The sequence below is a fragment of the Punctularia strigosozonata genome (assembly GCF_000264995.1).
Source record: "Punctularia strigosozonata HHB-11173 SS5 unplaced genomic scaffold PUNSTscaffold_4, whole genome shotgun sequence".
NCBI classification, from domain to species: Eukaryota; Fungi; Basidiomycota; class Agaricomycetes; order Corticiales; family Punctulariaceae; genus Punctularia; species Punctularia strigosozonata.
In genome coordinates this window covers 1,311,060-1,325,095 of record NW_006767436.1, presented here as the reverse complement: position 1 = coordinate 1,325,095, position 14,036 = coordinate 1,311,060, and the positions used below count along the sequence as shown (strand labels likewise).

General features: G+C 53.1%; 6 protein-coding genes across 6 annotated transcripts; 3 read left to right on the top strand and 3 right to left on the bottom strand.

The window, feature by feature from the left end:
- Nucleotides 1–311: 311 nt before the first annotated feature.
- On the top strand, nucleotides 312–909 carry PUNSTDRAFT_132726 (uncharacterized protein; the record flags this gene model as incomplete). The annotated part of the gene is made up of 3 exons (XM_007382090.1): nucleotides 312–410; nucleotides 517–791; nucleotides 846–909. 3 exons carry the CDS (start codon nucleotides 312–314, stop codon nucleotides 907–909), a joined length of 438 nt encoding a protein of 145 aa, XP_007382152.1.
- A 350-nt stretch (nucleotides 910–1,259) lies between these two features.
- Nucleotides 1,260–3,165, top strand: PUNSTDRAFT_100309 (kinase-like protein; the record flags this gene model as incomplete). The annotated part of the gene is made up of 8 exons (XM_007382089.1): nucleotides 1,260–1,432; nucleotides 1,485–1,662; nucleotides 1,723–1,806; nucleotides 1,863–2,104; nucleotides 2,156–2,405; nucleotides 2,451–2,692; nucleotides 2,749–2,976; nucleotides 3,026–3,165. The coding sequence occupies 8 exons, from the start codon at nucleotides 1,260–1,262 to the stop codon at nucleotides 3,066–3,068; spliced, it is 1,440 nt and encodes a 479-aa protein (XP_007382151.1). The 3' UTR covers nucleotides 3,069–3,165.
- A 40-nt stretch (nucleotides 3,166–3,205) lies between these two features.
- On the bottom strand, nucleotides 3,206–6,932 carry PUNSTDRAFT_142609 (uncharacterized protein; the record flags this gene model as incomplete). The annotated part of the gene is made up of 10 exons (XM_007382088.1): nucleotides 3,206–3,238; nucleotides 3,289–4,217; nucleotides 4,265–4,729; nucleotides 4,786–4,995; nucleotides 5,055–5,200; nucleotides 5,258–5,354; nucleotides 5,410–5,878; nucleotides 5,929–6,015; nucleotides 6,115–6,807; nucleotides 6,882–6,932. The coding sequence occupies 10 exons, from the start codon at nucleotides 6,930–6,932 to the stop codon at nucleotides 3,206–3,208; spliced, it is 3,180 nt and encodes a 1,059-aa protein (XP_007382150.1).
- Nucleotides 6,933–7,000: 68 nt separating this feature from the next.
- Nucleotides 7,001–8,657, bottom strand: PUNSTDRAFT_51247 (DUF1682-domain-containing protein). The gene is made up of 9 exons (XM_007382087.1): nucleotides 8,529–8,657; nucleotides 8,375–8,471; nucleotides 8,154–8,314; nucleotides 7,930–8,099; nucleotides 7,818–7,875; nucleotides 7,656–7,759; nucleotides 7,335–7,601; nucleotides 7,199–7,279; nucleotides 7,001–7,139 (listed from the first exon to the last, which is right to left on the bottom strand). The coding sequence occupies exons 1-9, from the start codon at nucleotides 8,641–8,643 to the stop codon at nucleotides 7,077–7,079; spliced, it is 1,116 nt and encodes a 371-aa protein (XP_007382149.1). The 5' UTR covers nucleotides 8,644–8,657; the 3' UTR covers nucleotides 7,001–7,076.
- Nucleotides 8,658–8,838: 181 nt separating this feature from the next.
- On the top strand, nucleotides 8,839–9,725 carry PUNSTDRAFT_51244 (uncharacterized protein). The gene is made up of 2 exons (XM_007382086.1): nucleotides 8,839–9,036; nucleotides 9,092–9,725. The coding sequence occupies exons 1-2, from the start codon at nucleotides 9,001–9,003 to the stop codon at nucleotides 9,518–9,520; spliced, it is 465 nt and encodes a 154-aa protein (XP_007382148.1). The 5' UTR covers nucleotides 8,839–9,000; the 3' UTR covers nucleotides 9,521–9,725.
- Nucleotides 9,726–10,808: 1,083 nt separating this feature from the next.
- Nucleotides 10,809–12,017, bottom strand: PUNSTDRAFT_132721 (uncharacterized protein; the record flags this gene model as incomplete). Its single annotated transcript, XM_007382085.1, has 5 exons — nucleotides 10,809–10,907; nucleotides 10,959–11,280; nucleotides 11,334–11,474; nucleotides 11,528–11,803; nucleotides 11,860–12,017. 5 exons carry the CDS (start codon nucleotides 12,015–12,017, stop codon nucleotides 10,809–10,811), a joined length of 996 nt encoding a protein of 331 aa, XP_007382147.1.
- Nucleotides 12,018–14,036: the final 2,019 nt, after the last annotated feature.

The following is a 14,036-nucleotide window of genomic DNA, read 5'->3' as shown; positions in this document are numbered from 1 at the left end:
TGTCAACACGACTACTGTCGCCTACTCCTGTAATATGGGAACCTCCGAAAATGGGATATCAGCAGCTCAGGCAGCCACCGACGAGGATTCCGTGCGTCACACGCAGCTAATGACTGCCACGCAGAGCCCGGTCAGCACCAGCGTAAACATAGGAGATAACGACGACCACAGTAGCGCAAATACCATGCCCACTACTATGGCGGAACTGCGTACGTTAACGGTTCTTCCACTTGGTCGGGCAAGTCGCTCAGATGGCTATTGTAGGATAGTCATATGTGCCTCAGGGTATTAGTAACCCCGACCCAGTTTCTATGCCTTATATGGAGGATCATGAGAGTGACGAATTGTGCATACTGCCTCCTCCGTTTGAACCCATCGGGCCATCTTACGAAGGTCCTCCATACGAGGAGGTCATGCGTCGAAGTATGTCCATGCATGGCCCAGTGACCGCAAATGTTCTCTCCTACTGTCCTTCGCGGGCCGGGGAAACGAAGAGCCAGCTGATTGGTGGCGTAGTCGGTCTTGCATAAGTCGTTCCACTGGTCGAATACCTCGGCAGTTGCAGACCTTCTTGGCAGGATCGCGGGGACTGTTTTCGACAATCAGCTACGCCACAACCTACCGAAGACTCTTCCCGACGGCGTCGCCAATGCCGTCGTTGCTAGTGTTACAGCGATCAAGTCACTTTCGCCCGAAGTGAAGGCCGTCGTCATCGAGGCATACGCAAAAAGCTTGCAGCCAGTTTTCATCCTTGGCGTTCCTGCTGGAATTTTGGCGTTGTTGTCAGCAATGTACGCCAGTCAAACTTCTTTTGTTGCCCGCTGCTGACAGTCGCCGACTTACAGTCTTGTCCCCAATTACAACATCATGGAACACGGTGGATCGACACTCCATGCCAGCATGGCATAGAGATACCCTAACTGCGCATGCGTGCGATGTCAACTCCTGACGCAAGGCTTTCTGACATAAAATCATATGAGGCATCTCGATCCCTCGCTCACGTTCTCAGACTCATCTTGCAATATTTCACATGGGTTCTTGCGGATATACACGTATTTGTACCTGTATCAGTTAACTAGTAGTTGATGCAATTCTGCACGGCGGGAAATACCCGCACGTAATTCTCCTTCACTCAAGTTTATGAAGGACGATACTCCGCGGCTGCCGAGGGTCGTCGCGCCACGAAACGCGACATCTCACACGTGACAGCAATGTAGTATTGCGACCGGGCTGCTGCCTTGTATCATCCTACACCGATCATGGCCTCCCCCCAGCTCGCTGGCGCATCTAGCAAACCCGCCGACTACGTATATTTTGATCGTACCACCTCTGGTTTCTCGGATGACGCCGTTGCGCGCGCTAAAGCTGCTCAGCTGAAACTGGAGCACTTCTACAAAGTTGCTGTAGATGCTGCGATCGAACGAAACACGAGGTCAACACCTTCACCCAGCGTTGTTTAGTCTGAACTCAATATCCTTCTGTAGGCGAGTGGAGTTGGAGCGGAAGTTGGCAGCGGATGCCACCCTCACCGACGAGCGCAAGCAGCGCCAATTAGCTGCGCATGGCAGGAAGGAATCGACATATCTCAGGTTACGGCGGACGAAACTAGGCCTGGATGACTTCAGGACGGTAAAGGTCATCGGGAAGGGCGCGTTCGGAGAGGTGCGTCTCGTTGTTAATGACGGTTACCATGTTCTCATTCGAATTCCCTCGGCTGTCTAGGTTCGCTTAGTGCAGAAGACGGATACCGGCCGGATTTACGCGATGAAGACCCTGAGGAAAGAAGAAATGCTTAAGAAAGATCAGGTTGGATGCACGGTTCCTCTGCAACTGCTCTTCCTGTTGCTCATGACGGCCGCTAGCTCGCGCATGTACGTGCCGAGCGTGATGTCCTCGCGGAATCCAACTCGCCATGGGTCGTCCAACTCTTCTACTCCTTTCAAGATCCCGTCTACTTGTACCTCATCATGGAGTTTCTGCCCGGCGGTGATCTGATGACCATGTTGATCAAGTACGACACATTCTCCGAAGACGTGACGAGATTCTACATGGCGGAGTGTGTACTTGCTATTGAAGCCGTTCATAACCTAGGCTTCATCCATCGGTTAGTCTTCGTCGGCTACTGTAACATTCTGCTGAAACGACCATTCCTCAGTGACATCAAGCCCGACAACATCCTAATCGATAAGGATGGGCACATCAAGCTCTCCGACTTCGGTCTTTCCACTGGATTCCATAAACAACACGATTCCAGCTACTATCAACGCTTGCTAGACTCGGCTAATGGCGTCACCTCGCCTACTGCGGCGCAGGCTGCGAGGAACAGCGTCATGGTCAACGCGATCCATTTGACGATGACGAGCAAGGATCAAATCGCTACCTGGAAAGCAAACCGTCGGAAGCTGGTTAGTTTCTAGACTGTCTCTGGATCGAAGCTCATGCTCGAACAGGCTTATTCCACCGTCGGGACCCCCGATTATATCGCACCAGAGATCTTCCTCCAACAAGGATATGGGAATGAGTGTGACTGGTGGTCTCTTGGCGCTATCATGTTCGAATGTCTGGTCGGCTACCCGCCGTTCTGCTCTGAATCCACGCACGAGACGTACCAAAAAATTATCAACTGGCAGCACTATCTGGCATTCCCAGACGATGTGCATCTCAGTCCGGAATCCGAAGACATGATCCGACGGTTATTCGTATATTGTTGTGCCCCTCTTGTCCTAATACTGAAATAACCCCATACAGGCTCATCTGTTCACCTGATCGACGACTTGACGTTCAAGGGATCAAGCAGCATCCGTTCTTCTACGGTGTTGATTGGGATTCGATCCGCGATATCGATGCTCCGTTCATACCTCGGCTGCGCTCGATCACTGACACTTCGTACTTTCCGACGGACGAACTTGACGAAGTTCCAGATGAACCTGCTGGTGCGGATACGTCCGGGGCTAACAAGGACCTTGCTTTCTTGGGGTGAGCAGTCGACTCGTCGTGCGGCGTCGTAGGCTAACTCGCCATTTAGATACACATTCAAGAGATTCACAATTAACGACCGCGCCGGCTGAGGCTCACGAGACACTAGTCTACATCTTGATCGCAGCTGGCCTGGGTCACTATTGACAGCTACATACGGAGGGTTGCGCGTGGATTCCAAACACTTGTATATGGTACAGACAATGGAACTTTAGTTTGGATTTAGACATTAGAGTTGGCGTGGTCGCAGGATAGGACGTATCTTGAGAAATTTTTGGTCAGCAGTACGCAAGCGCCTCGGCGGTCACATACCATTTCCACGAAAATAGGACGCAGCTGAGGTATATGTATCAATGTTGGGGGTTTAATGGTCTCCGGACGCGGGCCTTTCGGCTTTCTTGCTCTGAGTGGAGTAGGTCGACCCGATCCGACACTCCGCCTACCCTCATTGGCTTGCGAAGGCGGCGAGGGAAGGGGCTTCGACATTGAATTGCGGAACTCTGGAGGCAGATGGGGAACCGGCGGCGTATCTGCAGGTGCTGATTTCGGATGTTTCCTAGACAACGAAAGCAACGAGCGAGATTTCTTCAGCGGAGGAGGGGGAGGTCGACGCTTGTCAGAGCTTATTCTCGATGAGCTGGCCTGGGTACCGTGGCTAAGGGTTCTCTGCCGAGGCGGCGGCGGCGGCGGCGGACTGCCATGCTCCGTACTCTCGTCTTCAGAAGCGGTGTCGTACTCATCTGAGCTCTCCTCACTTGAGCTGTACTCCTCGTCAGACTCGTCGGTTTCTTCGGCGGCCAGATCCTCTGTCTCTCCGTGTGTCAGCTCCCCAAAGCTGAGTTCATCTACAACTCCATTGACGAGGGCCTGAGCGGCTTCGTCCTGGGCATCAGCTTCGCTTTGTTGCTGAGACCGGCCAAAACGCCTGCGGATCTTCTCCTCGTACGCGACTTTGAGCTTATAGTGGTAAAGAGCCACCGCGTCCACCTCATGTAATATTTCGCGACGTTCTTGACCCGCGTGAGGTAATAAGAATTCAAGGCTGACTGGTCCATCAATGACGGTGGAGCCGATGCCCTCCCGTACGAGCGTCAGGAAGAGCTCTATCCAATGCATCAAGCTTTCGAACAAGGCTTCACCCTTCGAGTGAACTCGGTGCACAAATGAGTAGAACGATTGTTCGTGTCGTTCGATGAGGTCAACAAATATCCTGACTGTTCTTTGTGGATCATCCTGCCCGGCTATACATATGTTCAGCATCATTCCTGGACGTGAAGAGTAATCATACCATCTTCGGCTTGTTCCACAGTTTTAATCAAATCCGTCACAAAGGCTTGTAAGTCGCTAACTGAGTCGGCAATATTGGCCGCCTTGTAGACCTGCGCCAGAGGGGAGTAAAATATTGTAACGATATCCTTTAGAAGATCGGCTGTCGTTCCCTGGTATGCGTTATATGAGAACATGTTCCAGTTGAATGCGCGGGTCTGACGTGCCTCAAAGATGAGCTCTATCATTTGTTCACGATCCCTCAGCTTAGAGTACAGCTTCGCAAGAATGCCAAGATCTTCAAATAGCCACGCATCTTCGTCTTCAGGCCCGTTATCGTCATCAGAATCCGCTAGAGTTCCTCGGTACTTCTGGTACTGGAGATGGGCACGATGCGCCCGTTGGACCCGGTTCATCTGGGGCCGGGATAAATATGGCTCCTCTCCCGATCGCAGGACGGCCGTTAGCACATTGACGTTTTCAGCCACTGCACGAAGGCGGTGAGCGTCGTGTTTATACATGATGTGAAATTCAGCGACGGACCTGCATCCGCCTTATATATGGCCTGAATTTCCGGAGGCGCGTAGACAAAGATTCGAACTTTCTCGCAAAGAACGGGGTCATCGACTTTATCCTTGACGGCTTCGATATCTTCCTCGAGCGCCTTGACCTCCTCCGTCAAGGAGCTTGTAAACATACGCTGAAGCAAACTTCGACTGCCGAAGGGTTGTGCTAGGAAGAGGTCAAGAATATCTATAAATACAGTAAAGCATGAGCAGCTGCTCGGTACTGCATGATGCATGTGTACCGACTTCTTATCATCCCGACTGGATTGCTGATCCGCAAGGCAGTCTTCAGCATCAAGTATGGCATCAATCCATGAATTCTCTTGATGAATGCTAAATTCTCCGATGCATTATCTGCCGCCACCAGATGCTGGAAAACAGTCGAAGCTAATCTACGGAATCGAGATATTAGCCCACAACCCAGCCCCAAGGAAATGATGACGGCCTACGACATCCGACCCCATTCAATGACCGCCTGATAGTTTTCAGGTAGATCCCGAACGTGCTGATGCTCCTTTATTGTCGCAAAGATGTGACTGAGCCCGTCTGCATGCATATGATCTTCGGTATAACGGAGCGAGAAAGAGAGTAAGATCCGCACCCTTCCCCATCATGTCTCCCTTCACGCTACGCAAGGCCGCTCGAAGTCCCTCGACTCGAAGTGCGATCTCTTTCGCGAAACGCTTCCGACCTTCGTCTCGCAACTTGTCTGCCTCCTCGCGTCTCTTGGCATCCTCGACCTCTTCTGGACTCAACTGGGTCGGTCCACTGAGGAGAAAGCTCCGTAGCACGGGACTGTTGGCCAGAGGACCGCTCATGAGGCGGGTCAGATATGCGCGGAGGGTAAGCCGATTCTTCTCCCGTGACAGTTTGGCGGCCTTCGTCGTGGGCGACGATGCTTCGAAGGACTGATTGGAGCCTACGGAGGTCATAGATGACATGGTCTGAGAGCGGGCGAAGGATCCTGGCATGAAATCGGCGCTTGTGGGCGAAACCTCTGGCGCATTCGTGGTCGAACGATCCTTGGCGGGCGGCTGAGGGATGTCCGCTTCAGGATGTGCCTTCCGAAGCTACTCTTCCCATGAGTATTGCCTTATCTGTCATACTGACATAGGCTGACCTCAGTAGCGAGCGTCTTGAAATCGCCGTAACGGCGAGACACGTAGACGTCATGTTGCTGAGGCCGTCGCGTTCGTATTATGAACTCCTGTAGATCTATAGTTCAGCACCGCAACCGCAAGCATGAGCTAACCACTCATCAACTTGCCTCATGCGCTTTGCTTCGGACGCGTCCCTTGTTAATGACCGTCCGCACGCATATAACGTTGACTTCGAAGACCCCACGATTTCGTAGACCTCGTTGTTGACGGCGCTTGGCAAGAGCCTCCAGTCGATCAAGGTCTGCCTGTCTCAATCGCACCACTTCCTCAGGTTCCACGATCTTCGTTCCTGCGCTGATCAAGACAGCTAGGTTACGATGGAGCTTCGCTCGCAGCTTCATGCGCGTAGCCTCCTCGCTCTCTTCCGGGTTCTCGTCCATGACAGACGTCGGGGAGAGATTTCGGGAGAGGACGGAGGCGATGAAGGGCTGGACCTTATCCGGGAAGAAGTCCTTGGGCGCAGACGCGAGGAAAGGGAAGGTGAGGACGAACTGGCGAAAGATGTATCGCAGTAGCGGCAGGTCTAGATACGGCGTCTCTTTCGGCGGAGGTCTGAACGGAGGCCCCAGATACGAGAAGGTCGATATGTTGTTCGGCGCGGCGGTGGTGATGCCATCGATTTCTGCGTCAAGCTGGAACTCGATCAAGGACTTCTTCAGGTAGTGAGCACGCAGAGGAGTGAGCGTCACATCATCTCGGGTTGATTCTGACGGTGAACCCGGTTTCGTGCTCTCGGGCGGCACCCCGTTGGGCTGCGGCGTAGAGTTGGTGTATCTTTCCGAGTTGGATCTCGCCGTTGACGACGGCTGTGGTGAACTTGCACCAGGAAAAGGTGTGGACTGCATCGACGTGGTGTCCGCGCCGGCCAATATCAGAGGAACGGTGCAAGCAAAGCAGGGGACGAGACAAGCACGGGATCGTTAGCGTACTCCGATCGAGCCGCCACCTGCCGCTGCGAGGCCATGATGACACGCGCCCGGGGCGACATGCCGTTTATAGATCATTGACCAGCATCGGCCGCAACGGTAGACATCGGCAGTATCGGTATGAGATATTGCAAAGGCAGGTTTTACAGGTAGGCTGCCAAGTACAGAATGATAGACAGCGATCACTTGCGAACCATCTTGCCCTGCGACTTTCGCAATGTTCTCTTCCGTTCCTTCTCCAGTGCCTGCAAATTACCGTGCGCTCAGTCGCCTCTTCGTGGTTTGATACAAGAGGGAACGCCACCTTTTTCTGATCTGCAGCACTCAGCTTGGCCAATCTCTCCTGCTCCGCCTTGCGTTTCTGCGCAGCCTTTTCCTCCGCCGCCTATTATTGTCGAATCAGTTCCTTCCAGGTGGGATGGAATGGCTATGACACTGACTTCTTCCTTCTTCTCCTTCTCCGCTTCCTCCCTCAGGTCCTTATCAAACTTGTCACGGGCCTGCTTCAGCTTCGTCTTCGTCTCCGGGCGGAGATTGAGATATTTTCCGCTTCCGAGCACGTCGACGAGGCTGAACACGGATTCCACCAGGCTCTTCGTAACACCGGCATTGGCCGGTGCGGGTGAAGACAAGGACAGTATCAAACGTTTCTTGCGATCCTGCGGAGGCACAGGCACCTCAGGGTGCTTGTCGGGTTGGTCGGTAATCTAGCGAAGAATGGTTCGATGTTCGCCTGTATGAATAGACGACAAACTGCCTACCGAAAGGGAGCGGAAGTAAGGGAGGATCGCCGGGTCACTGACAGCCTTCACCATGGAGAATGACCCCAGTGGTTTGAGCAAGTTAGCAGTAACGTCCGCGATTTCTGAAGGGGAGAGGAAAAATGAGATATGGAAGAATATACTTTGAAAACGGAGTCCTACCTGACATCACCGTCAATTGCGGAGGCAGAGCGGGATTTTCCGTGGTTTTGCAGAAAGTCTGAACGATGCTACGTCAATCACTTGACGAGATATATCCAGCAATGCGACTGACTAGATCCCAGCGTTCATCCTTGATAGACGACAGGACATCCTTTGCTACAATCGCGAACACAAAGTCGGGCACCTGGGCCGTCGGGTGGAACTCGAATTCGAGCGATATTTCGTCCTTGGGTCTGTAGGCGAGGTCATACATGCCCCATGCGAACTGATATATGAGTTGCACTGCAGCGAGAGCATATCAATGTTATGCTGCACACGAGCAAGGTGTCCGCCTACGCAGATCATGACGCGGCCGCAAGGTGAAAACAGTGTGGAGACGCGTTAAATAGCGGCGACCGGTCGAGTAGTTGAACGCATCGGAGTATCCATCGAAGGTGAGCCCCTCCCGGGAGGGCTTGGAGAACTGTGTTTCGAAGATAGGTAGGTGGGCTTGAAACCTGGAAGCCGCGGATGTGCTCAACGTGCTTCGTCGTTGTATATGTGATAGTCTTGCTCACCATGACTCCGCCTTGCGGCGGTTAGTGCTCTTTCCCCATAGGAAGACGGCCAGGTACAGAAAACCGGCGAGCAGTATCCAGGGCTCATTGGTGAATACTGGACATACGTGAGCATGCGTGCACGGTCAACGAGCAACGTGCATCGAGAACTGACAAGCGGGCCGGAAGTGGAAGAACTTCCATTTGTATTCGATGCCTTCCCAGCCCTCGAGCGGCGGAGGCTGAGGCGGGGTAAGCGCTCGGACGATCCCAAGCAGAGGATTCGACATGGAGAAGACCGTCGCTGGCAACACCACGATCACTTTAGCGCCCGACAACTGCTGCCGCGGTCACATGCCCTTCCCATGGTCAGAATAGGCGCCCATCTCTGCGACTGCTCGATCTTCCCGCCCTACCGCGGGTCGACGACGCTGGTCATCGAACGGACTCGGCTCACGGTCCTGTTCCTTCGTGCAATGACGCTGCGCCTCGCCGCCGTGCTGGCCACGTCTGACTCTATGTGAATGTGCGGAGCCTCCGTCCGAAGTCCTTTCGCCAGTACGCATCTGCGCTCGTCATCGCCCCTCCCCCCCTGATTCAGTGAAGCTCGAAGCTTCCACCCACTCTTGTGCTCCAACGCCCACAGCATGACTGACATAGTCGCAGACATGGGTTCGTCGACAGTAAGCTCCCGGCGTTCTCCCTGGTCGGTCGGTCCTGAGATGGATATCTCGCCAGTCTGCTCCAGTTAACAACACCACATCACGTTCGCCTCCCACGAATTACGGAGCCTTCGTGATCGCAACAATCGCCAAGATGACGCGCGAGACAGGCGCGATAGACCAACAAATCCTACGACAATGTCTCGGCCTCTCGTCCTCGTATCTCGTGACGGACACCAGCATGGATCCGGAAAACGGAATATCGACATGGAGCAGCGGGTTCAACCGCCTTGTAGAAGTGCTGGCCGCTCTGCATCGCACCGGCGAACTGCAGCTCGAGACCATAAGCGAAGCCTCCAAGGCGTGCTCCGAATGCTGGAGCGTCGGAGGGTGGAGAGGGATGGAGAACAGTCGAGAGGTGGTCAGAGGGATCGCCGCTAAATTGAAGACCCTCCTGGACGAAAACGGCAGAACGTACAAAGGGGAGCGTGTCTATGTCCCTTGAGGCGCAGTCCTCCGGCCAGGTGGCGCAACCCACCGCCGGTGCGTGTAACTATTTTTCTACGGATTCCTGCTATTACGATCCGTTGTTTTAGGGTGTAGGAGCGGACCGCATAATTCGGATATTCTCGCCGTTGCTTGTATGACCATGTTTGACTCTGTAAACCGACATATACCCACACGCATTTCAGCATAGGCATGTCAGACAATTACGGGACTGCTTCACATCCGTAAGCGAGATGCTACGTTACTACTCAGTCGCATGAATGCAGGCAATGGCAGGTAGCTGGTTGTCGTCTATGTCATGGTGTGCAATGCTGTGAACGTCGTTGAGGGTCCAACCGCAAGATTGGCTGAATAGGTTTTACGAAGGGGCGGACATAATAGTCTGCTTGGTGGGACGCACATCTACAGTTGGCGGTGAAGTACGGCGCAGATTGCGCGATTTCGTGCGTCCGAACGTGAAAAGTCCAGTCTTTCAATGAAGTTACAGACGCATGTCCTATGCGGTTTATCTTTCATATCTATTGTTTTATCCGCTGTTTCTGTCAGAACAGCCTTATTGCATGTTATTGGTCTGGGTAGACTTGGAGCATCACAGCATGCCGTTAACGGAAGGAGCACAGAGACTATCCATCGTACGTGCCGGCGGGCCCTGTGCAGCTCGACCTCCCGGCATCGGCCGAATACGATTGTTGTTGGGTTCGATGTCTCACGCAGACTTAATCTGATAATAACGTACAGGAGAAGCAGCACAGAAGTGAGAATATCAAGGACAACGTAGCGTAGAACGAAAGAACCGCGAGTAAGAACATGCCGATGTCACGGTCGCACATGCAGAAACGGAAACAATGGCAACATGAAGAGTAGAATGACCGTAGCACGGTTACATTACGTCTGCATACAACGTGATGATCGTGTCCTCTTCAACGTGGAGAGCGTCGCTGCTTTGGTTGTATTTTGTGATCGTTTGCCAGGTGCCTACCAAAGTGTGTCGCTGAACTCCCGTACGACATGAGGATTCGGCTGAAACACACCTGCATTTCCTTGCGGGGTCACTGAACCGAATTGGACACACCGGGCATCCTAGCCACTGATCCCCAGTGCTGTGGAAAGAAGCTTTAGTCGGTGATCCACAGCAAAGAGAGCGATACCTACTGCGTGGATACATGAACGCGGGCTGATACTTTCTGTTGCAGCCATGAAATGGCGGTTATATTGAGGCCGGGTCGGTCATCGGAACGGAACATACCTGACTGAACCGTGATTCGCAATAATCACACTGGAATCTCCTACAGATGAAGGAAATCGTCAGCGTCGCTGCTACACCATTCAGAGAAGCCTGACTTTATTTTCAGATGAGTGTTCTCGATGTGGCGTCTGACGAGGTGCTACGGGAAACAGGTCAAAACTCGCGATGATACGACGTGGGCCGTAGTTACCTTCTTCGATGAGTAGCCGCAGACGCCGGTTGCTCGGTCGACCCATTTGCAGGATATTTTGCCGTCTTTATTCGTGATGAAATCCTTCCAGAAATTCTCGGCTTCCCCAATGTCCAACACTGAGAAACCTGCGTCCGACACGTTTGACATGATGCCGGCGCCATCGCTGTCCTCTCCATCCTCGGCATTCATAGTGACCGCCGGTCTCTTAGCACTGCTAGAGGCTGGCCGGGCCTTAGACTGCCTAGCATGCGGAGTTCGTCCAGCACTAATCGATCTGTGCCGGCGGCTGGACGATCTATGGTCATTAACCGTGCATGCACTAGACGAAGAACGGTTAATGAAAGGTTGAGACTGGTAGAAATATACACTCACGAGAGCGGGGTGATCAGCGTGTTGAAGACCGCAGAACTCGCCCTACTGATCTTCTGGCGGGGTGCAGCACGTACGTCGTCATCGGGCTCCCTCCTCTTCAGCGAGCGTGAGCTAGCGTCAGATGGAGCGGGTGAAATTGAGCTGACGAAGGGTTATCGATCGGCACTTTCCAAGATAATGGTGGTGGTACCAACCTGTGTCTGTAGTCGCTACTGTCACTACGGTAACCCTGGGGGGTCACCGTGGACCGAGCGGGAGCAACACTGATGACTGGCGGTGCGGACATCTGGGAATAAGCTTGCAGTGACGACCACTGGAATCGCGCACGCGGTGAGTCGAAGACACCGATAGTAGATATTGATGGAAGGCCTTCATCTCGGCTCGTGGTCCTGCTTGCATCTAATGGGGGTAGATGACATGCCCCTTCGCTCAGACGAGTGTCGACCATGAGATTGCAGGTAGCCAAACGCCTGGGGACATATGCAGAAGTGAGTGGCGCGTACGGCATGATAGCTCATATGCATACAGAGGAGTACCGTTTGCCAGCTGTATTACAGGCTGTTGGCGAACGGTTTGAGAACCGAATGCGTCACCTGGAGTGCTGGACGGATAAATGTCGCCCTTCCCCCTCTTCGGAAAACTATGCTGCCGGAAGATCCGAGCATCGACGTAACTGAACGACATGGTTTGCGACAACTATGACCTGGATGACAACAGAGCGTTAACATTCTGTGTGGCGCAAGCATCTGCTTTGTCGAGATCGCAAAGCTAAAAGAATGGGTGGAGTGTAAAGGATGAAGTATTCGGTACGAAAAGACGGACCGAGTGTTGAAAAGAGCGGCGAAAATGGGACCTACGCTGTATAATATTGGGCCAAGTTGTTGACGGGACGAACGAAGTGTGGTGGTATCTCGGATGGGAATCGCCCTGTAGCGGCTTATTTTGTAGGCTGCGTGGCGCACTGCCGCGTTAGCTCTTTGGAGAAGAAGGACCAGCAATCCCGGAATCTGTGAGGAGACCGGACTTGCACCGGTCCGCAATGCAGGACAGCTTGCACGATTTGTGACCGATCGTGCGGAGTTCGACCCATTACATCGCGTCCCGGCTTCTTATGCAACGATCACTGCAAACGTGACAACAGATGCTCGGGATAGCGGCAACAACTTGCCGCATATAGGCCTTGGTGGGTCCATGCTCACTCTGAAGACGGTCGGAGTTCAGTTATGATATCGAGGACGCCCACATATGTGGGAAACAGGTGCTCACTAGCCAGCTCCTGGTGGTTGTGGCCACAACAGGAAAGAACAATTGTGACACAGAATCGGATCATACTCGCACAGCTGTGTGCATTTCGTAGCACAATAGTCTGTGCCCGCCACCAACATCCTGCCTCATCATGAAGCCCGCGTATACCGATTAGACCGACATGGGCCTCGTCATTAACGCGGGATCCCATTTGGTTGATGCGCACGCATCGCTTACGATCATTCAGTTCTATGAGAGTCACGAAGCAATGTCGTGGTTCTCGACTGGCCAACAAACGCCAAATTGCATGTGAACCGCTGCATCTAGATTTGGTCGGAGATCCGCCGGTTGTTCTTGGGCGCAACCGAGCCGACCGTGTTCGTTCTGTGATAGGCACATTAGTGGGCAGTGTTTGAAGGTCCGCCCCGTACAGCATGGCTCCGTGTGTCCGGGTGGACAAAGTCGCTCCATCAGAGTGTATGTTGCCTTGGCCTCGTGTTCTCATTGCTGTCCTCGTCTCAATGAGGCAGGTATACGGAAGAAGATTTTTCGAATTCTGGAACAGTGAGAGGGAGAAACAAGGATCTGCCGGCGAGAGTGATGGACATCCGCTGCACCTGGCCCCTGCCCACAAAACATATCACTAGAATATCAGGAGATATCACTGGACTCCATAGAGCTACGACTTGCCTTTAACAAGCCTGCTACGGATGAATTGCCGCCCTCACTATAGCGGCGTTGACACAGAAGCGTTGCGCCACTACCGTAAATCGTTCCTTCGCTCGTATCTTATCCAACACAAACAATATCCGGCAGCTTATGGTCGTGAGGTACGATTCACGGCGTACCAATCACTCATGCTCTGCTTCTTCCTTGCTGCTGTTAGGGGAGGGGGTAAGCATAGGCTACCGAACGGCGGAATAAGAGAGAAAGCCACATGTGCAGGTCCCACGTTGACGCGTGTAGATGTTATCGACAGAGGTCAACGCCCACTGGGATCTTTAAGCGCTCGTGAGGACAGCATATCAGTGATGAAAATGCTAAAGAAAATCACGCTCCTCACTGGAATGCATCCGGCGGAGCCTCTAGCTGGCAACCGCCGGCGGGTCTGGCGATTATCCCGTCAACTTCGGGAGGTGTAATGTGTGACTGTAGGGAATTCTGCCACTCGATTAAAGGACCTTGATGAGGAGCCGACACGCTATTCCTGTCACATTCAGGGAGCGCAGCTTCACGCCGAGAACCCGCAGTAGATCGGATTGATGAAATTCTAATGAGATGGCGCAGGATTATCTGACCTTATACTCGAACAAGACAGACACCAGGGGCATAGGAAATTCTCAGGCGCAAATCACCGAGGAGGGTACATAGCCTGTTTTCTCGAATTGTACCCGCTGGATGTATGGCTATGGGGCAAGATATCGAAGCTTTGAGCTGCAGCGATAGGGAAGCGGGCTG

What these genes read in the sequence shown, in the direction of transcription:
- PUNSTDRAFT_51247 (XM_007382087.1), bottom strand. Translation starts at nt 8,643, where the DNA reads ATGTCGAATCCTCTGCTTGGGATCGTCCGAGCGCTTACCCCGCCTCAG. An exon ending in CTTCCACTTCCGGCCCGCTT is followed by an intron (nt 8,472 to 8,528) that starts GTCAGTTCTCGA and finishes ACGTATGTCCAG; the next exon opens with TATTCACCAATGAGCCCTGG. An exon ending in CTTACTTCCGCTCCCTTTCG is followed by an intron (nt 7,602 to 7,655) that starts GTAGGCAGTTTG and finishes ATTCTTCGCTAG; the next exon opens with ATTACCGACCAACCCGACAA.
- PUNSTDRAFT_51244 (XM_007382086.1), top strand. Translation starts at nt 9,001, where the DNA reads ATGACTGACATAGTCGCAGACATGGGTTCGTCGACA. An exon ending in CAGACATGGGTTCGTCGACA is followed by an intron (nt 9,037 to 9,091) that starts GTAAGCTCCCGG and finishes ATATCTCGCCAG; the next exon opens with TCTGCTCCAGTTAACAACAC.